Source organism: Haliotis rubra, unplaced genomic scaffold (assembly GCF_003918875.1).
Source record: "Haliotis rubra isolate DU_JTF1 unplaced genomic scaffold, ASM391887v1 Scf161, whole genome shotgun sequence".
NCBI lineage: Eukaryota > Metazoa > Mollusca > Gastropoda > Lepetellida > Haliotidae > Haliotis > Haliotis rubra.
The window spans coordinates 1,565,364-1,587,284 of NW_025765570.1; the positions used below are offsets into that span (position 1 = coordinate 1,565,364).

General features: G+C 43.9%; 1 protein-coding gene across 1 annotated transcript in view; it reads right to left on the reverse strand.

Moving 5' to 3' along the window:
- The window catches only part of LOC124271569 (geranylgeranyl transferase type-1 subunit beta-like), a 34,100-nt gene that overhangs the window by 6,369 nt on the left and 5,810 nt on the right, over positions 1-21,921 (reverse strand). The window contains exons 5-8 of the mRNA XM_046706723.1: positions 21,392-21,524; positions 10,669-10,714; positions 10,151-10,335; positions 791-899 (exon numbers count right to left, since the gene is read on the reverse strand). Coding sequence (XP_046562679.1) covers positions 791-899; positions 10,151-10,335; positions 10,669-10,714; positions 21,392-21,524 — 473 coding nt within the window. The remainder of the gene's footprint in view (positions 1-790; positions 900-10,150; positions 10,336-10,668; positions 10,715-21,391; positions 21,525-21,921) is intronic.

Below are 21,921 nucleotides of genomic sequence, written 5' to 3' on the forward strand. Positions count from 1 at the left end.
AACACAGTACATCAACTTCATCTCCTGTCACATGAATGGAAATGAGGTGGGGAGGGGGTGAGGTGAAATTGGATTTATCGTCGTGCTTGAGAATATTTCGCTCATATGACGACGTGCATGTGTGTGTGTATGTGTATGTGTGGCTACTTGTACTAGCCCAGACTGAAGCTGGTTTAATAGTGCTAGCCCACTGAGATACCATGCCGCAGTGAAGCATGAATACCCCACTCAAACACATTATACTGACTCCGAGCCTTGTTGTACCCATTAATGCCGAGAGCCAGGCAGGGACCAACAAGTACCATATTTTAACGTCTTTTGGTATGACTCGGTCGGGGATCGAACCCATGACCTTCCGCTCTCCGGGCGGACGCTCTAACCACTACACCACGGAGGCGGTCGAATGGAAATGAGTCACTGAACAGAATCATAACAGAGGACATAAAGAATTGCATATTCTATGACTGTGGGTAATCAAACCTTTGGCCTGACCAGCTGGACCCACTGGACTACACGCTAGCACCTAAATGACACTAGATATCTTAGAGCACAACATTCAGCTGGGGTGTCCTGTACTCTGGGAGCTATGGACAGTATTCTGATGTGGTTCACATCATGTCAACAGAGGTTTAGTAAATTCATAACATGTGAAGCAGCAGATCCTGACATGGTAAAGGGACACTACTGTGTACTCACAGTTTTAAACATTTATCACATTATTAAAGTAAGAGATAAACACACTGTGTAAATATTGCTGCCTGGGGCTAGTACTGAGGTTGTGTTCACGTACCAGGACTGCTTTCTGGCCATTTTGCGAAGCCACCTGTCACATTGGACTGAGTTTGCAGGATGTAGGAACGGTTGAATTCAAAATTTGATAATTCAAAAGTATCTAGCAGCTGAAATGGAAAGAAATCAGAGTAGAATAAAACAATTAAAGGTAGATAATTATAAAGCAGCTGAAATAGAAAGAAATCAGAGTAGAATAATACAGTTAAGGGAGATAATTTATAAGGGGAGAGCAACCAAGTAAGAAATGACTTCAGAGGTTCTGGTGGTATTACATGTTGCTCCGTATTGATACTGGAAAAGTTGCTAATTAAACTGGCAAATGATCAAATTAACACAATAACTTTAAATATGTAATTTTTAGAGTAAAATTGATATTTTATACTTATCCTGACTCATGCTCTTTTGCTTGTCTTCTTCTTCTTGCGAACATAGTGGAACACTTGTATCTCCTTATTTGAAGCTCCCTTCAAAATAAAATCACTAATTGGTACTCACCACGAGTTGCTCCCCTTTGTTTCCCCTGGCGGGAAAGGTGTCGCCACCCTCTGGCCATGTGCTCCACTCTCTCCTGATTTAGCGAGCCCAACACTTGAATTTACAGGGAAATCCAAAGTGTTATGTGTGGGGAGGATGGGAGGGCTAACCTCATGAGTCAGGATAAGTATAAAATATCAATTTTACTCTAAAATTACATATTTTTCCTTATCCTGACTCATGCTCTTTTGTTTGTAGCATCCTCTGAACGGAGGTGGGTAACAGAATACTTTGGATTTATAATTAGTGATTTTGTATAGATATACTGTAATATCCCTATGGGAACTTCATGAAGGCTTAGATTTAGGATGTTTCCTGTATAAAGAAAATCATAGGTTATATAAAGCCATTAAAGGGGAAATACATTATGAATATATTGAACAATACATATAAATTATATATATATATATAGGTGACTCTGATAGAGGCACTGAACTTGACTATACCAAAGTATATGCTTAAGGTTGAATACTTAAGCTGAACATATATACATAGCCCTAAAACTCCGTAGAGAGTTATAAGCTAGATGAGTATGTATAAAATACATATTAATCTTGTGAGGATAATATTTTAGCGCCCACGAGGGACTGTCAGTTGCTGGCGAGGACCAGTGGTCCGAAATGGTGAATGCCAGAGACATCTTCTGTAGTGATGTCTCTCAGGTAGTGATTAGCAAATACCATGTTAGATTTCCAATAGCATCCTTCCATAATCGCGTGTTCAAGGAACAGTTACCGTGTAGAGGGGTAGAGGCCAGTACCCTGATCTCATGTGGATTTGATGCTGTTGGTGGGTCCAAGCCTGCTGCCTTGTAGCACGGAGAATGACAGTCCTTATCCAAATAGATATTGTGGTCCGTGACACTTCTGTTTGATTAAGTGGCGATAAGGGGATGAATAAGCGTTTGAGAAATCTTCTCCTTGTTTTGGATCGTCGTAAATAAACTTTGAGCTCTTACGGACACAGTGATAGGTCTTGTGTATCTTGTGATCGAGAATAGAGGATAGCGCCGGGATGTGGAATAATCTGTCTGGTTGACCTGGCAGTTGATTTTTCGCGATGAAATCCCATCTTAATCCGAGAGTGCGCTGTGTTATGATTGTCATCAAACTGTATCCTCTCGTAATCCAGAGCGTGAATTTCAGACATTCTTGCTGCTGTGGCTAGCGATAGCAGAAACAGTGTTTTCTGTGAGAGAAATTCAAAGTTTGTCGATTCCAAAGGTTCATAGACCTCACTAGGTGAGGTGTTGTAACACTACATTCAGATCCCAAGCTGGGCGTGGAACTTCCGCTTTGGTCCTCAATGGGAAAGCTCGTAGTAAGGCCAGTAACTCTGGAGATCTTGTCAATTTGACACCCGTTCTCATGGTGATTACAGAACTAAGCGCGGCAAGATATGTTGATATCGTTGAACCTTTTAAATGTTTGTTTGGCGTAGGTAACACAAATAGTCTGCCACTTGAGGTTGTGAAGCCTCTCTTGCTGTAAACCCTTTCTTTGTTGCATAATTTTCGAAACTGTGCCACTTGTCGTCGTACAAGTTCACGAGTTGAGTAACGTAAAACAAGCGTGACTGCTTTTGCCGCCCTGGCAGAATATCCTCTCTTGTTTAAACATATTTGTATACAGTCCATACGTGTAGTTGGAACATTGCTGGGTTTCCGTGCACTTGTTTGGTGTGAGGATGAATTAACAGGTTTGGCGGCTTGGGTAGCTCCAGTGTTGGTTGACCGATTTCTTGAATTAGTATGGGAAACCACGTTCTGGCCGACCAGTAGAAGCGACCAAAGTGAGTTGTAGGCTCTGTGTTTGTCTGATTTTCTGTAATACTTGAGGTATTATTGCTGGCGGCGGAAAGCTTGCGACGCGCGCATTGAGGCCTTCCCATGATAGACTTAAGCGTCCGTTGCCCAAGCTTGGGGGTCTGGGACTGGTGACACGAATGTCGGTAGCTGATTGTTGAATCGGCGTGGCGAATAGGTCTATTAGCGGCTCCTAATTGCTTGATTATCTGTGCAAAAATTTCCCTGTTGATCATCCACTCTGTCGGTGATGGTAGATGAGGCCGAGAAGCGTCTGCTAGTATATTTCTGGCTCGGGAATGTGCACTGCTCTGACATGTAGATTTAGATCTTGTATTAAATCGAACAGTTGAAAGCTTAGGTTCAAAAGGTTCATCGATCTCGTTGAGCCTTGCTTGTTTATGTAGAACGCCACTGTCGAATTGTCTGTATGGATCATTAGGGCGCATTTTGTAGAAATGTGCTCCAATGTAGAATGGCGTTGATTACAGCTTTCATTTCTAGACTGTTTATATGGAGTTTGCATTCTTGCTGATTCCATAATCCTGATATCGTGTGGTTGGTGAGATGAGCTCCCCAACCTTGGAGTGACAGCGTCTACATACAGATGGGTTTTGTATTCCTGCTCTGCTAAACAAATCCTTCGCAGACATTCGATTCTTGGTCCACCATAGTAGATGCGGTCTGAGATGTTTGGTAGACTGAATGGTTGTACATCGTTGAGATGTCGTTGATGAGGACCTGTAGGGGCGTAACTGTAATCTGCCTGTGACAGTCATGTCTTGGGCTGATGTGAGAAGACCTAGTAGGCTCTGCCATTGTCGCAGTGGTAGCGGAGAGAGTAGAGCTGGTGGAATGGTCTGCTGTATCTTGAGCCAACGGTCTTCTGGTACCATAATACGGTTGCGATTTGTGATGAATCGAATACCTAGGAACTGCAGGTCTTGCCGCGATGGTACTAGGTCCGACTTTGCGTAAGTTTACTAACCATCCTAGTTGTGTTAGTAGCTTTATGATGTAATTTAACTGTAGTTTGAGACGCGCAGTGGATCTTGATCTACTTGTATCCCGTCGTCGAGGTAAAAGCGCTCGCGTAGCCCTTGGACGATGTAGAAATTTGATGTCGGTTTAGTTATCCTCGCATTGAATAGCCAGGGGGCTGATGATATTCGAATGGGAGTACTTTCCACTGGTAATGTAGCCCTTCTAGAGTAAATCGTAGGTATTTCCTGGAATCGGGATGAATGGGGATGTGCAGGTAGGCATCCTGTAGATCTATGCTGCCCATGTAGTCCATAGGGCCGAATCATCTGGCGTAACTGAGGTAAATGTATCATGCGAAACTTTGGTGGTTTCGTGAGATAGTTCTTGTTGAAAAAGCTCATGTTGTAGATGAGTCTGTATTTCTCCGTGGAGTTTTCTTGGGAACTAGGAAAACTGGGGAGTAGAAACCTGGTTCGGCGTTTGCTTGATCTATTACTTCTATGGCCTGTTTGGATAGGAGTGATGAAACAGCCTCTCTTATCTTTGGTAGTTGTTGCGCTTGTAATGTCGAACCTGGGGGTTTGATTGTCAGCGGAGGCTTAGCCTGTAGGGGATCTGAAATCCGTGTTGAAGAATGTTGGAGCGTAAGGGTCTTGCAATATTCCCCAGTTTTCCCAGTGTAGTTGGAGGCGTCCACCCACTTGAGCTGGCTGTACTGGAACGCTGGGGTGGAAGACTCCAGTGGTTCGAACCTGTGTTTCAGCGTCTATAATTGCGGGAACCTCTGGGTGTCCTGCCTCTTCCTGATCCTCCTCTATAGTTGCCATATGGCCGGCGAAAGAATCTTTACCTCTAGAGCTGGCTATCTTCCTGTCTCTTGCTCTTTGTAGGCCCGTGAACTTAGATCTGCCTGAGTATCTTTGTGAAGTCTGACGAATGGCGCTGGCTAGTGTGTCCATCGATCTAATCATAAGGACTTCCTGGAATCGCTTTAGAGACTTCCTTGGCGACTTTGTGATTTCTCCGTCAAAGATGGATGTTGTGCGACCACGGGGCTGTATAAAGTGGGGCTGTAAAGTTCTCCCCAATTACAGGGAGGCGAGGAGGCCTTGACGACGAGCTAAGGTCAGTGCTGCTGAAACAGATGTAAGATGATCCGTTAAAACTGCTGATCTTTCTTTTGCATAAGTAAGGCAGAATAAATCATTCTATCATCTTCCGTCGTGGAATCCCGGAATCTAGTAATAAGAGTCTCATTGATCGTCCTAGATCTATTTAACCCAAAGAACATACGTCTCGTCATGGTTTCTATATGAGCCAACTTGCGATCATCCATCTTGTAAATCTTGTTCTTGACATCGCTGATGATCTTATAGTTCTCATCGATGTCCTGGGCCTTGTAGAAGGAGTCCATGTTATGCGTGGAGAACTTCTTGGCTTGAAAGTTGGGCAGATGTGGTGTTTGAACTTTCGTAGCTTTCTGGAAAGCTGCATCTAGATTCTGTGGCACTGCCAATCTGGCCGGTCGATCGGGGTAGAGTGATTGCATCTAGATCATCTTCCTTCATCAAATACGCCTGGCTGTATTGCCACTTTTAGATGGTGATGTGAGATCTAGGTTATTGACCATCCAATACCGTATCTCTGCATCAGAAAATATGATTCCTCCATCATCCTCAAAACCATCATCATTAACAAATTGTAGATGCTCTTGGGACTACGCGTGTAGCTGTCTGTATATCTGATGAGGTTTGTGGCGATCTAGTTGACTTGTGTGCCGCTCTATGTGGAGATCTGACGGGTGATCGACCTGGTGATGGCGAAGTGGAGATCGTCTATGGGATGATCTTCGGAGACTTGTGAGGTGAATGTTGATAGCTTCGTGAAGCTCTTGGCAGTCCCTCGATGTTCTTCTAGATGATGAGGATCTGGAATCATATGTCCTTGCGATGAATGCCTTCAGCGAGAAAGCTTCATTGCGTCGGTCGGGGATCGATGATATGACCTTCGCGAAGGCCTCCGTGATGTCTGATGGTCTGAGTCCATATCTAGAGATGAAATCGAAGATGGTGATGACCTCTCCCGCCTAAGAGCGAAGGCCTTCGCGAGCTGTACATCTAGGTCGCCGTCCAAGGTGGTCTTGGGGACTTCCTTAGCGAAGGTGACATCGTCTTGGCTGCTACGTTATTGGGGGTGCCTCTGGGGTGCTGTCACGTTGGAGCCTTCGAAAACTCGGACCCTGCTTGCGCGGTTGTAGTGGTCCTCCATGATGTTCATAATCTGCCGCATCATGTCTTCTGGGATGATCTGTGACGGAAGTCGTCGGCGCTTTTCTGCGATGGGGTTCACATCAATGGCGTCTGGCGGCCGGTGTAGAGCATCAGGCTGCATGGTGATCTCTGCAGAAGTCACAGTCGCTGACACCGGTCGCTTCTTCTGCGTAAGAAGGGGATGATTATCGGCTGATCATCGTGAGGCCCAATTCTGCTGCTGGAACGATCTCGGCTGAGAAAGTTCTTGCTGTCTTCGTAGATTTCCCTTTGAAGTCTGCGCTGCCCTGGGTGTCCTCAATCTGCGTTGAGACGCACGATGAGGCCCTCTTAGACTTGGTCTGCAATGGCGGGATGTCTGGGGAGGCCCGGTGCGTTTCGAGGTAACGGACTGCGTCCCCCGTTCCTCTACCGAAGGGTCTCTAGCAGAACACCAGGCGGAGAGGGTCGTCGCTAGCAGCTGACTGGATGGAATATCTGGACTCTCTGCCATGTTTTGCCCTTGTTGCGTGATCTATCTGCATGCGTCTTAAGACATAAAGATGATATTTATTAAATGCAGAATGAGATAAATTAATGCAGTAACTGCAACGTGAATTAAACGCACGCAGTAGAACAACTAGGGCATATTACATGTGGATCGGAGGCAGAAAAACGTAATCTACAAATCAGTACAGATTTCATCAGCGTAAAGCTAGCTGAACAATCAGAATACTGCATTGAATAAACAGTAGAAATACGATAATTAATCAATACAAATAGTAAAGGATACTAGCTATACCTCTATAGAAACCTATGAGAGGTAAAAACTAAGAGATTATCAAAGGATATGGTGTGTAAGGAGACACGAGGCGCTCTCACATCCTGCTCACTGGGCGAAGAAGGAGAGAGTGAAGCACATGGCCAGAGGGTGGCGACACCTTTCCCGCCAGGGGAAACAAAGGGGAGCAACTCGTGGTGAGTACCAATTAGTGATTTTATTTTGAAGGGAGCTTCAAATAAGGAGATACAAGTGTTCCACTATGTTCGCAAGAAGAAGAAGACAAGCAAAAGAGCATGAGTCAGGATAAGGAAAAATAATATAGATCTGGCATTTCCAGTGATTTTTTAAAACATTTTGCTGAAAAGAAATGCTTGAGTCAATGGTGATTACAAAACTGTCCAACTGTTGACAGTGTACTGACAAATATGTCACTGGTTGTGTTGACAGCAACATTAGTTGACTATTCTGAAACCACAAACTCTGTCCTTGATGCTGTGAGGTGTGAGATTCCTACCTGTAGGTGTCAGTCAGTGGTGGTGTGAGATTCCTACCTGTAAGTGTCAGACAATGGTGGTGTATGTGAGATTCCTACCTGTAGGTGTCAGTCGGTGGTGGTGTGAGATTCCTACCTGTAGGTGTCAGACAATGGTGGTGTGAGATTCCTACCTGTAGGTGTCAGACAGTGGTGGTGTGAGATTCCTACCTGTAGGTGTCAGACAATGGTGGTGTGAGATTCCTACCTGTAGGTGTCAGTCAGTGGTGGTGTGAGATTCCTACCTGTAGGTGTCAGACAATGGTGGTGTATGTGAGATTCCTACCTGTAGGTGTCAGTCGGTGGTGGTGTGAGATTCCCACCTGTAGGTGTCAGACAATGGTGGTGTATGTGAGATTCCTACCTGTAGGTGTCAGTCGGTGGTGGTGTGAGATTCCCACCTGTAGGTGTCAGACAATGGTGGTGGTGTGAGATTCCTACCTGTAGGTGTCAGACAATGGTGGTGTATGTGAGATTCCTACCTGTAGGTGTCAGTCAATGGTGGTGTATAGGTGAGATTCCTACCAGACAATGGTGGTGTGTGAGATTCCTACCTGTAGGTCAGTCAGTGTCAATGGTGGTGTATGGTGAGATTCCACCCGTAGGTGGGGTGTGAGACCTGTAGGGACAATGGTGGGTATGTGAAGTTCTGTAGGTGTGAGACCTGTGTGGTGCAGTGGTGGTGTGAGATTCCCTACCTGTAGGTGTCAGACAATGGTGGTGGTGTGTATGTGAAGTTCCTACCTGTAGGTGTCAGACAATGGTGGTGTATGTGAGATTCCTACCTGTAGGTGTCAGTCAGTGGTGGTGTGAGAGTTCCTACCTGTAGGTGTCAGACAATGGTGGTGTATGTGAGATTCCTACCTGTAGGTGTCAGTCAGTGGTGGTGTGAGATTCCTACCTGTAGGTGTCAGACAATGGTGGTGTATGAGATTCCTACCTGTAGGTGTCAGTCAGTGGTGGTGTGAGATTCCTACCTGTAGGTGTCAGACAATGGTGGTGTATGTGAGATTCCTACCTGTAGGTGTCAGACAGTGGTGTATGTGAGATTCCTACCTGTAGGTGTCAGTCAATGGTGGTGTATGTGAAGTTCCTACCTGTAGGTGGTGTCAGACAGGTGTCAGTGGTGTATGTGAGATTCCTACCTGTAGGTGTCAGACAAATGGTGTGTGTGTGAGATTCCTACCTGTAGGTGTGAGATTCACCCAGGTGTCAGTGGTGTATGTGTGAGATTCCTACCTGTAGGTGTCAGACAAATGGTGGTGTATGTAGAGTTCCTATGGTGGTGTAGTGAATTCCTACCTGTAGGTGTCAAATGATGGTGTATGTGAAGTTCCTACCGTGACAATGGTGTAGGTGTCAGACAATGATGGTGTGTGTGAAGTTCCTACCTGTAGGTGTCAGACAATGGTGGTGTATGTGAAGTTCCTACCTGTAGGTGTCAGACAATGGTGGTGTATGTGAAGTTCCTACCTGTAGGTGTCAGACAATGATGGTGTATGTGAAGTTCCTACCTGTAGGTGTCAGACAGTGGTGTATGTGAAGTTCCTACCTGTAGGTGTCAGACAATGATGGTGTATGTGAAGTTCCTACCTGTAGGTGTCAGACAATGGTGGTGTGTGAGATTCCTACCTGTAGGTGTCAGACAATGATGGTGTATGTAGAGTTCCTACCTGTAGGTGTCAGACAATGATGGTGTATGTGAAGTTCCTACCTGTAGGTGTCAGACAATGGTGGTGTATGTGAAGTTCCTACCTGTAGGTGTCAGACAATGGTGGTGTATGTGAAGTTCCTACCTGTAGGTGTCAGACAATGGTGGTGTATGTGAAGTTCCTACCTGTAGGTGTCAGACAATGGTGGTGTATGTAGAGTTCCTACCTGTAGGTGTCAGACAATGATGGTGTATGTGAAGTTTCTACCTGTAGGTGTCAGACAGTGGTGGTGTATGTGAAGTTCCTACCTGTAGGTGTCAGACAATGGTGGTGTATGTGAGATTCCTACCTGTAGGTGTCAGACAATGGTGGTGTATGTCAAGTTCCTACCTGTAGGTGTCAGACAATGGTGGTGTATGTGAGATTCCTACCTGTAGGTGTCAGACAATGGTGGTGGTGTGAGATTCCTACCTGTAGGTGTCAGACAGTGGTGGTGTATGTGAAGCTCATACCTGTAGGTGTCAGACAGTGGTGGTGTATGTGAAGTTCCTACCTGTAGGTGTCAGACAATGGTGGTGTATGTGAAGTTCCTACCTGTAGGTGTCAGACAGTGGTGGTGTATGTGAAGTTCCTACCTGTAGGTGTCAGACAGTGGTGGTGTATGTGAATTCCTACCTGTAGGTGTCAGTCAGTGGTGGTGTGAGATTCCTACCTGTAGGTGTCAGTCAGTAGGTGTGACAGTGGTGGTGAGATTCCTACCAGTGGTAGGTGTCAGACAGTGTAGGTGTCAGACAGTGGTGGTGTATGTGAAGTTCCTACCTGTAATGTTGCCCCAACCCAGAAGGAGTAACACGTGTCAACTGGTTTGTTTGGTCGTCCTTGGAAACCAGTCTGCTGTCTACTGATGCACCATCGTTTTAACCTTGATACTTGCTTAGGTGTGAAAGAACTTTGAAGCTTGTCCATGAGAACTAGCGATGCAAGGCCACAGAACGTGGGGCCCCCTGCAAGAGAGACAGAGATTTGGCATACAGTTAAACTACAGAAGAACACAACATTCAGTCTGGCTTCACACGTATTGTACGTATGGTAAGTGATGATGAGACAGATTACAATCGGGCATGTTCATGTTTTTAATCAATAGCTTTTATTTCACATTCAACGTCAACTGGAAGAAAATATCAGGACAATATAGTTGGCAATCAGCTAATGTACTGGAAAATAAACTGATCGAAATAACTGCTTAAAGACACAGGCAAACTGTGAAGCCTGCACCATCTTAAAATGTAGCCTTTCAGTGAACTGTTTCAGATCATGGAGAAAACAGTGGAACTTACCATGGGCCTCAGCATCTGGGCCCTGGGCGATGCCCCCCTCGTACGACTGAAGCAGAGAGAGCATCAAGTATCAGTCACCGGACCAATGGCTGTCTGGTCAATAACAGTCAATCGCACCCAGGAGAGACAGGACATTTGTATTTCAAAAATACACCTTAAAAGTGATCACTATATTACATGATAAAAGTGTTCATTATAATTTACAGTGCCCATGTTCACTATAATGTACAGTAGAAGTACTGTACATTATAGTGAACACTTGTACTGTACATTATGGTGAACACTTGTACTGTACATTATAGTGAACACTTGTACTGTACATTATGGTGAACACTTGTAGTACTGTACATTATAGTGAACACTTGTCCTGTACATTATGGTGAACACTTGTAGTACTGTACATAATGGTGAACACTTGTACTGTACATGTTGACAGACAACTGGCATGAACTGAGTGAAGAGCCACAGTCAGCAATAGTCCAGCCACATCCAGGCCTGAACACTGTCACATGAGGAGCAACCCCAGTCTGCCACAGCATTGGTGCATACAGCTGTAATAGTATGGTGTACTATAATTGTCATCGTGTGGAGCGTGAAAAAAGAACGTCGCATAAAAAAGACTACATTGCCGACAACCACGCCGCGGTAACGACGCTCAGAAATACACAAGAATGATCTACTACAAAAATGTAATTTCTTTTGGAGTAAAATTGATATTTTATACTTATCCTGACTCATGCTCTTTTGCTTGTCTTCTTCTTCTTGCGAACATAGTGGAACACTTGTATCTCCTTATTTGAAGCTCCCTTCAAAATAAAATCACTAATTGGTACTCACCACGAAGTTGCTCCCCTTTGTTTCCCCTGGCGGAAAGGTGTCGCCACCCTCTGGCCATGTGCTCCTCTCTCCTGATTTTATGCGAGCCCAACACTTGAATCTTACAGGGAAATCCAAAGTGTTATGTGGGGAGGATGGGAGGGCTAATTTCATGAGTCAGGATAAGTATAAAATATCAATTTTACCTCCAAAAATTACATATTTTCCTTATCCTGACGATGCTCTTTTGTTTGTAGCATCCCTACGGACACGGAGGTGGGAGTAACAGAATACTTTGGATTTATAATTAGTGATTTTGTATAGATATACTGTAATATCCCTCACGGAACTTCATGAAGGCTTAGACTTAGGATGTTTGCTGTATTAAAAACATAGGTTACATAATGCCATTAAAGGGAATTACATTATTAATATATTGAACAATACATATAATATATATATATATAAGTGACTCTGATAGAGGCACTGAAACTGAACATATCATGGTATAAGCTTAAGGCTGAATAACTTAAGCTGAACATATATACATAGCCCCTAAACCTCGTGAGAGTTATAAGCTAGATAAGCATGTATATAATACATATTAATCTTGTGAGGGTAATATTTAACGCCACGAGGAACCGTCAGTTGCTGAGAGCGAGTGACCAGTGGTCCGAAATGGTGAATGCCAGAGACATCTTCTGTAGTGATGTCTCTCAGGTAGTGATTAGCAAATACCATGTTAGATTTCCAATAGCATCCTTCCATAATCGTGTTCAAGGAACAGTTGCCGTGAAGGGCTTAGGGTGGAGGCCAATGCCCTGATCTCATGTGGATTTGATGCTGTTGGTGGGTCCAAGCCTGCTGCCTTGTAGGCACGGAGAATGACAGTCCTTATCCAAATAGATATTGTGGTCCGTGACACTTCTGTTTGATTTGTAGGCTTATAAGGGATGAATAAACGCTTGAGAAATCTTCTCCTTGTTTTGGATCGTCAGAATAAACTTTGAGCCTTTTACTGGACACAGTGATAAGTCTTGTGTATCTTGTGATCCGAGAATAGAGGATAGCTACGGATGTGGAATAACCTGTCTGGTTGACCTGGCAGTTGATTTTTAGCGATGAAATCCCATCTTAGTCCGAGGTGCTGTGTTATGATTGTCATCAAACTGTATCCTCTCGTAATCTAGAGCGTGAATTTCAGACATTCTTGCTGCCGTGGCTAGAGATAGCAGAAAAAGTGTTTTCTGTGAGAGAAATTCAAAAGTTGTCGCATTCCAAAGGTTCATAAACCTCACTCGTGAGGTGTTGTAACACTATATTCAGATCCCAAGCTGGGGCGTGGAACTTCCGCTTTGGTCCTCCAATCGGAATGCTCAGAGTAAGGCCAGTAACTCTGGAGATCTTGTCAACTTGACACCCGCTCTCATGGTGATTACAGAACTAAGCTGCCGCAAGATATGTTGATATCGCTTGAACCTTTTAAATGTTTGTTTTGGCGCAGGTAACACAAATAGTCTGCCACTTGAGGCTGTGAAGCCTCTCTCGCTGTAAAACCTTTCTTTGCTGCATAATTTTCAAACTGTGCCACTTTGTCGCCGCATTACAAGTTACGAGTTGAGTAACGTAAGGCAAGCGTTGACTGCTTTTGCCGCCCTGGCAGAATATCCTCTTGTTTAAACACATTTGTATACAGTCCATACGTAGTTGGAACATTGCTGGGTTTCCGCAGCACTTGTTGGTGTGAGGATGAATTAACAGGTTTGCGCGGCTTGGGTAGCTCCAGTGCTGGTTGACCCGATTTCTTGAATTAGTATGGGAAACCACGCTCTGGCCGGCGCAGTAGGGCGACCAAAGTGAGTTGTAGGCTCTGTGTTTGTCTGATTTTCTGTAATACTTGAGGTATTATTGCTGGCGGCGAAACGCCGCACGCATTGAGGCCTTCCCATGATAGACTTAGAGCGTCCGCTGCCCAAGCTTGAGGGTCTGGGACTGGTGACACTAATGTCGGTAGCTGATTGTTGAATCGCTGGCTTAAAAGGTCTATTAGCGGGCGCCCTAATTGCTTGATTATCTGTGCAAATATTTCCCTGTTGATCATCCACTCTGTCGGTGATGGTAGATGAGGCAGAGAGAGCCGCCTGCTAGTATATTTCTGGCCCGGAGAATGTGAACTGCTCTGGACATGTAGATTTAGATCTTGTATTAAATCAACAGTTGAAAGCTTAGGTTCAAAAGGTTCAGCTTATCTCGTTGAGCCTTGCTTGTTTATGTAGAACGCCACTGTCGAATTGTCTGTATGGATCATTAGTGCGCATTTTGTAGAAATGTGCTCCAATGTAGAATGGCGCTGATTACAGCTTTCATTTCTAGACTGTTTATATGGAGTTTGCATTCTTGCTGATTCCATAATCCTGATATCGTGTGGTTGGTGAGATGAGCTCCCCAACCTTGGAGTGACGCTGCCTACATATAGATGGGTTTTGAATTCCTGCTCTGCTAAACAAATCCCTTCGCAGACATTCGATTTCTTGGTCCACCATAGGAGATCGCGGTCTGAGATGTTTCCGTAGACTGAATGGTTGTACATCGCTGAGATGTGCGCTGATGAGGACCTGTAGGGGTCAGAATGTAATCTGCCTGTGACAGTCATGTCTTGGGCTGATGTGAGAAGACCTAGTAGGCTCTGCCATTGTCGAAAGTGGTAACGGAGAGAGTAGAGCTGGTGGAATGGTCTGTTGTATCTTGAGCCAACGGGTCTTCTGGTACAACGATACGGGTTGCGATTTGTGATGAATCGAATACCTAGGAACTGCAGGTCTTGGCGATGGTACTAGGTCCGACTTTATGTAAGTTTACTAACCATCCTAGTTGTGTTAGTAGCTTTATGATGTAATTTAACTGTAGTTTGAGATGCTGTGGATCGCCGAGGTAAACGACGCTTTCGCGTAGCCCTTTGACGCATGTAGAAAAGATGATAATCGGTTTCGCTATCCTCGTGAATAGCCAGGGGGCTGATGATATTCAATGGGAATTACTTTCCACTGGTAATGTAGCCCTTCTAGAGTAAACCGTAGGTATTTCCTGGAATCGGGATGAATGGGGATGTGCAGGTAGGCATCCTGTAGATCTATGCTGCCCATGTAGTCCATAGGACCTAATCATCTGGCTTAACCGAGGTAAATGTATCATGCTAAACTTCGGTGGTTTGTATAGATAATTTTGTTGAAAAAGCTCATGTTGTAGATGAGTCTGTATTTCTCCGTGAGTTTTTCTTGGGAACTAGGAAAAACTGGGGAGTAGAAACCTGGTTCGACGCTTTGCTTGATCTATTACTTCTATGGCCTGTTTGGATAGGAGTGATGAAACAGCCTCTCTTATCTTTGGTAGTTGTTGCTTTGTAAATCGAACTTGAGGGGTTTGATTGTCAGCGGAGGCTTGGCCTGTAGTGGGATAATGAAATCCTTGTTGAAGAATGTTGGAGACGAAGGGTCTTGCAATATTCCCCAGTTTTCCCAGTGTAGTTGGAGGCCCACCCACTTGTGCTGGCTGTACTGGAACGCTGGGGTGTAAGACTCTAGTCGTTCAACCTGTGTTTCAGCTGCCTATAGTTGTGGGGAACGCCTGGGTGTCCTGCCTCTTCCTGATCCTCCTCTATAGTTGCCATATGGCCTAATTTTAAAAGAATCTTTACCTCTAGAGCTGGCTATCTTCCTGTCTCTTGCTCTTCAGAGGGCCCGCGGAACTTAGATCTGCCTGAGTATCTTTGTGAAGTCTGACTAATGACGCTGGCTAGTGTGTCCATCGATTTAATCATAAGGACTTCCTGGAATCTTAGAGACTTCTGGCTTAGCGACTTTGTCGATTTCTCCGGCCAAAGATGGATGTTGTCGAATCACGGGCTGTATAAAGTGGGGCTGTAAAGTTCTCCCCAATTGCAGGAAGCGAGGAGGCCTTGACGACGAAGCTAAGGTCAGTGCTGCTGAAACAGATGTAAGATGATCCGTTAAAAACTGCTGATCTTTTCTTTGCATAAGTAAGGCAGAATAAATCATTCTATCATCTTCCGTCGTGGAATCCCGAATCTAGTGATAAGAGTCTCATTGATCGTCCTAGATCTATTTAACCCAAAGAACATACGCCTCGGCCATGGTTTCTATATGAGCCAACTTGCATCATCCATCTTGTAAATCTTGTTCTTGACATCGCTGATGATCTTATAGTTCTCATCGATGTCCTGGGCTTTGTAGAAAGAGTCCATGTTGGCGCGTGGAGAACTTCTTGGCATGAAAGTTGGGCAGATGTGGTGTCTGAACTTTCAGAGCTTTCTGGAAAGCTGCATCTAGATTCTGTGGCACTGCCTTAATCGGGTCGATCGGGGTAGAGTGATCGCGATCTGGATCGTCTTCCTTCATCAAATACGTCTGCGCTGTATTGCCACTTTTAGATGGTGATGAGAGATCTAGGTTATTGACCATCCAATACCGTGATCTCTGCATCTGAGAAAATGATTCCTCCATCATCCTCAAAACCATCATCATTAATCTAATTGTAGATGCTCTTCGGGACCGCGGTAGCTGTCTGTATGTCCGATGAGGCTTGTGGCGATCTAGTTGACTTGTGCGCCGCTTCTATGTGGAGATCTGACGGTGATCGACCTGGTGATGAACGAAGTGGAGATCGCCTATGGGATGATTTTCTCGAGACTTGTGAGGCGAACGTTGATAGCCAGCGAAGCTCTTCTATAGTCCCTCGATGTCCTTCTAGATGATGAAGATCTGGAATCATATGTCCTTCACGAATGCCTTCGCGAAGCTTCATTTGCGTCCGGTCCGGGGGATCGATGATATGACCTTCGCGAAGGCCTCCGTGATGTCTGATGGTCCGAGTCCATATCTAGAGATTAAATCGAAGATGGTGATGATCTATCCCCTTCCACGGAAGGCCTTCGCGAAGGCTGTACATCTAGCTCCTTCGCCAAGGTGGTGCGGACTTCCTTCGCGTGAAGGTGACATCGCCCTGGCTGCTACGCTGGACGGGGGTGCCTCTTGGGTGCTGTTCACGTTGGAGCCTTCGGCAAGGCTCGACCCTGCTTCTGCAGTTTGTAGTGGTCCTCCATGATGTTCATAATTTGCCGCGATCATGTCTTCTGGGATGATCTGTGACGAAGTCGTCGGCGTCTTCTCTGCGATGGGGTCCACATCAATAACGCCTGACGCCAGTGTAGAGGCATCAGGCTGCATGGTGATCTCTGCAGAAGTCACAGTCGCTGACACCGGTCGCTTCTTGTGCCGTAAAGTCGGGATGATTATCGGCTGATCATCGTGAGGCCCAATTCTGCTGCTGGAACGATCGGCCGAGAAAGTTCTCGTTGTCTTCGTAGATTTTCCTTTGGAAGTCTGGCGCTGCCTTGGGGTCCTCAGTCTGCGTTGAGACGGCGCTGAGGCCCTCTTAGACTTGGTCTGCAATGACGGGATGTCTGGGGAGGCCGGTCGTTTCTTTCGAGGTAACGGACTGGCGCCCCATCGCCTCCTCCGCCAGGGGTCTCTAGCAGAACACCAGACGGGGAGAGGGTCGATCGCTAGCAGCTGACTGGATGGAATATCTGACTCTCTGCCATGTTTTGCCCTTGTTTTGCGTGGACCTATCTGCAGCACGCCTTAAGACGCTAAAGATGATATTTATTAAATGCAGAATGAGATAAATTAATGCAGTAACTGCAACGGAATTAAACGCACACGGCGAGAACAACTAGGGCATATGACATGCGGATCAGAGGCAGAAAACGTAATCTACAAATCGCATACAGATTTTCATCAACGTAAAGCTAGCTGAACAATCACGCTAATACACGTGGAATAAACAGTAGAAATACGATAATTAATCAATACAAATTAGTAAAGGATACTAGCTATACCTCTATAGTAACCTAAGAGAGGTAAAAACTAAGAGATTATCAAAGGATATGGTGTGTAGGAGACACGAGGCGCTCTCACATCCTGCTCACTGGGCTAAGAAGGAGAGTGAAGCACATGGCCAGAGGGTGGCGACACCTTTCCCGCCAGGGGAAACAAAGGGGAGCAACTCGTGGTGAGTACCAATTAGTGATTTTATTTTGAAGGGAGCTTCAAATAAGGAGATACAAGTGTTCCACTATGTTCGCAAGAAGAAGAAGACAAGCAAAAGAGCATGAGTCAGGATAAGCGCCGATGGTGACGCCACTCCACGACGTCGATGCCAACGTCGCCTATGACATCTTGTTTAGAAATTGTTATATTGGAAAATCGGGGAATAACCTTTTGTGATGCAGTTGTACTGCTATTGATCTCTATTCACTGATTTCATGCTTAACATTACTACTTATTTCAGTAAACCAATCGAGGGGTTAGTGCCAGAACACCTTAAGTAAAAAATTCTGTCAAATTTAGTTGATGTTTGATGTTGTTTTAAGGGATTAATACACTGGTTTTCTACAAAATGTAAAATGTGTCCACTCAGGAAACGAACTATGACATTTGTACCAGCGGGTTGACATGTGAACCAGCGGGTTAGTGAGTAAGTTTAGTTCACTCAATTCATTAGTAGTAGAGTTATTCAATTTCTTACATAAACTTGCAAGCTATAAGAATGTTGGAATTGACAGTTTTCATCATCATTTCCACAACTTCAGTTATGGCAACTGCACAATTGGTTTCTTCCTACTTCTCGTGGTTGAACATACATATATGTAAATGGATATATGGTTATTGTGAACAAGAAGAAAAGGGAAAATGGATCTGATGGAGATCAATCTAACAGTGAACGACATAATTTCCCAAACACCTGGAGACCACAACCACGGACATGTACACTGCGAAGTCAAAGTGAATCTTTTCGACTGTACCAAAAATACTGACGGTCCCTGCACCGGGGGTTGCACTTGGCATGGCCGTCTCAAGAAGGTTGTGGGAACACAACATCCCAACCTTTTCGAGATGGCCAAGTTCTTGGCAGATGAACAAGGACTGAACGAGGCAAAGATGCTTCAGTACAATGCCAGCTAAAGACTGTCCCCAAATAGAAGTACAGAGATTTGGAGGAACGACTAGATACCGTGAAGTTCAGGCTTGCAAATAACCACCTGACATTGATGGAGTACCTGGACAATGACAGATAGACAGACAGTCACACAGGTTTTATTCAGTAGTTAAAGCCCAGTGGTCCAGAGTACAATTGAAGTTGCTCAATTACAACTATTGGCCACGTGACATGAAATTATGGCTTTACATGTGATTTACGGATGGACATCAAATGTTTTATGAAAATGGCAACAGATTTAATAACATCAGCATTATTAGAATTACGTACATTATATATCGTTTGTGGGGCAACATTAGAGCATTTTAAATACTTCTTTCGGCAGGCAGAGAAAGCCTTACAGACTAATAATAAGCGAGGTTCGTCTTCAGTTTTACCAGAAGAACAATAAGAACATGATAAATCTTCCAATGTATTATTATCTTTTCTAAAATGTTGTATTTTTAAGAGATTCTAAATTTACAAAAATTTCTTAAAAGGGACTTATCATTAAGAACGCTGATATAATTTTCAGGTCCGAACATCGATTTACATTGTGAAAAATGACTAAGAAAACTGGATGAATTGACTGTTGCGTACCAATTCTGAATATATATATATATTTTATTCGTTGTTTAAATGTTGACAAAATCATTTTTATATCATCAACATCTTGCTTAAACCAAACATAAGAAAACCTGCTTGAAAATAACATCTTTCTCACATCTGAAGCCCATGAATACTTTCCACATTTATCTAGTGATAACAATAATTGATAGCTTTGATGGGCATAGCGATAATTACGCATTCTTATAAGTTTAATCCCGTTATCTAATAACACTCATTTGACTCTCAATATGCATGTTATAGCATCCTGTTTCGCCAAGTACGGCTTTATTGGAAGCAAATTTACCTACTGTAAGAAATCTTTTATAATAGGATGCATGGACATTTTCAATGGCTTCGAAATAATTTGCTCCCCATATTTCTGATCCATATAACAAAATTGGTGCTATTTTAGTGTCAAGTAAGCAAGTAGAATCAAAAGAAACAAACGTACTAGTTTTAAAAAGTTTGAAAATGGAAAATAATGCCTCTTTTGCTTGCGCTTCGAGAGTTTTACATGCCATCGACCAATTTAATTGGTTGGAAAATAAAAGACCAAAATATTTATAATATGAAACAACATTAATATTTTTGCCACGGAATGACCATTTTTCAGAATGTACCACTATACCCCCATTTCTAAAAACAACAAGAAGACAAAGTCATCAAAACCCCCGCAGTGGCAAAATACTCTTCATGATTATGTCTACGAGTTATGATTATGTCAAATATTTAGGTGTGTATATAGAAAAGTGGAAGGAGAGTATTGAAAGGTTTTTAAAGTTCTGCTCCAGAAAGGAGCACTATCACCGATTTCAGTCTATGTCAAACTTGTTGCCATGGAAATGCCAAAAATATTTTATTCAGAAATCCAAAACTACCAAAAGGCACCAGATCTATGTATGTGCCAGGTTTGGTGAAGAAACATTGAACGGTTTTAGAGTTTTGCTCCGGAAAAGTGCACTACCACTAATTTCTGTTTTAGTCAAACTTGTTGCCACGGAAATGCCAAAAATATTTTATTCAGAATTCCAAAACTACCAAAAAGGAACCAGTACACCACCAGACCAATCTATGTGCCAAGTTTGGTGAAGAAATAGTGAAAGGTTTTAGAGTTCAGCTCCGGAAAAGAACACTATCACTAATTTCAGGCTACGTCAAACTTGTTGCCACGGAAAAGCCAAAAATATTTTATTCAGAATTCCAAAACTACCAAAAGGCACCAGTACACCACCAGATCTATCTATGTGCCAAGTTTGGTGAAGAAATAGTGAACGGTTTTAGAGTTCTGCTCTGGAAAAGAGCACTACCACTAATTTCAGGCTAAGTCAAACTTGTTGCCATGGAAACGCCAAAAATGTTTTATTTAGAATTTCAAAACTACCAAAAGGCACCAGTACACCATCAGATCTATCTATGTGCCAAGTTTGGTGAAGAAATAGTGAACGGTTTTAGAGTTCTGCTCTGGAAAAGACAAATGCGGACGGACGGACAGAGTCCATTTTAATACCCCCCGCAAAACGCGTTGCGGGGGATAACTATACTAGAGTGGCCTTCTAGGGTGGCATTTGATTGGATATAGGTGTAAAAACATTTTCGGGTCGACAGAAATGTTTATCGGGAGTGACTGAAGCATTTTTGCGTTTTAAATCCTGTTTCGTTTTAGACGTAACCTTGGTCAGCTACGTTCAGAGGCCGATAACCCCTCGATATAGTCAGACGCCGCCCGTTATTTTTGTAGCCAAAAAATATTTTACAAAGCGACGTCGCGCAAGATGTTGTCTTTTTTATGCGCCCACGACGTAGTTCTTTTTTCACGCACCATGTGATGGCAATTATAGGACACCATATAATAGTGTTAGTCAGTTGTGAAGAACGGACGCTGAGAACCTGTGGGGCCTGAAGCACTGGAAAGATTGAAATCAATGCAACACTGCATGTCGTGTGAAAATTGCAAGTCGTTTTTGCTAGCATTAAATAAACTTGCATTTATGTCTATATAGACTGTTGACCACTTGAATAGTTTTGTAATAGAAATCATCAACAGAAACAATTCTCACATGATTCTGCTGAAACTAAGGTAAGCAGTATTAAAGGAAGTATGGGATACACCTTGGATAGTGGAAATACCGCAACAATCAAGACACTTTAATTTCAAGATTTACAGTACATTGGGACTGTGTGCCCATTATACAGCTCTTGATAGGATGGGCTATTCCTCGTTACCATGGTTACAGAGACTCACCACACTGTTCTTGATGTAGTCGGCAGTGGTGTGGATGTTGATCCCGCTCCAGTCCTTCAGCATGTAGCTGATGCAGGATGCGCAGTAGACGAACCTCATGTCATGCTCACTGCCCTCCGGCATTGCACAAAAACTGAAACACATCGTCACACCTGAGATTACAGTACTCCTACTGAAACACATCGTCACACCTGAGAACACAGTACTTCTACTGAAACACATCGTCACACCCGAGAACACAGTACTCCTACTGAAACACATTGTCACACCTGAGAACACAGTACTTCTACTGAAACACATCGTCACACCTGAGAACACAGTACTCCTACTGAAACACATCGTCACACCTGAGAACACAATACTCCTACTGAAACACATCGTCACACCTGAGAACGCAGTACTCCTACTTAAACACATCATCACACCTGAGAACACAATACTCCTACTGAAACACGTAGTCACACCTGAGAACACAGTACTCCTATTGAAACACGTAGTCACACCTGAGAACACAGTACTTCTCTACTGAA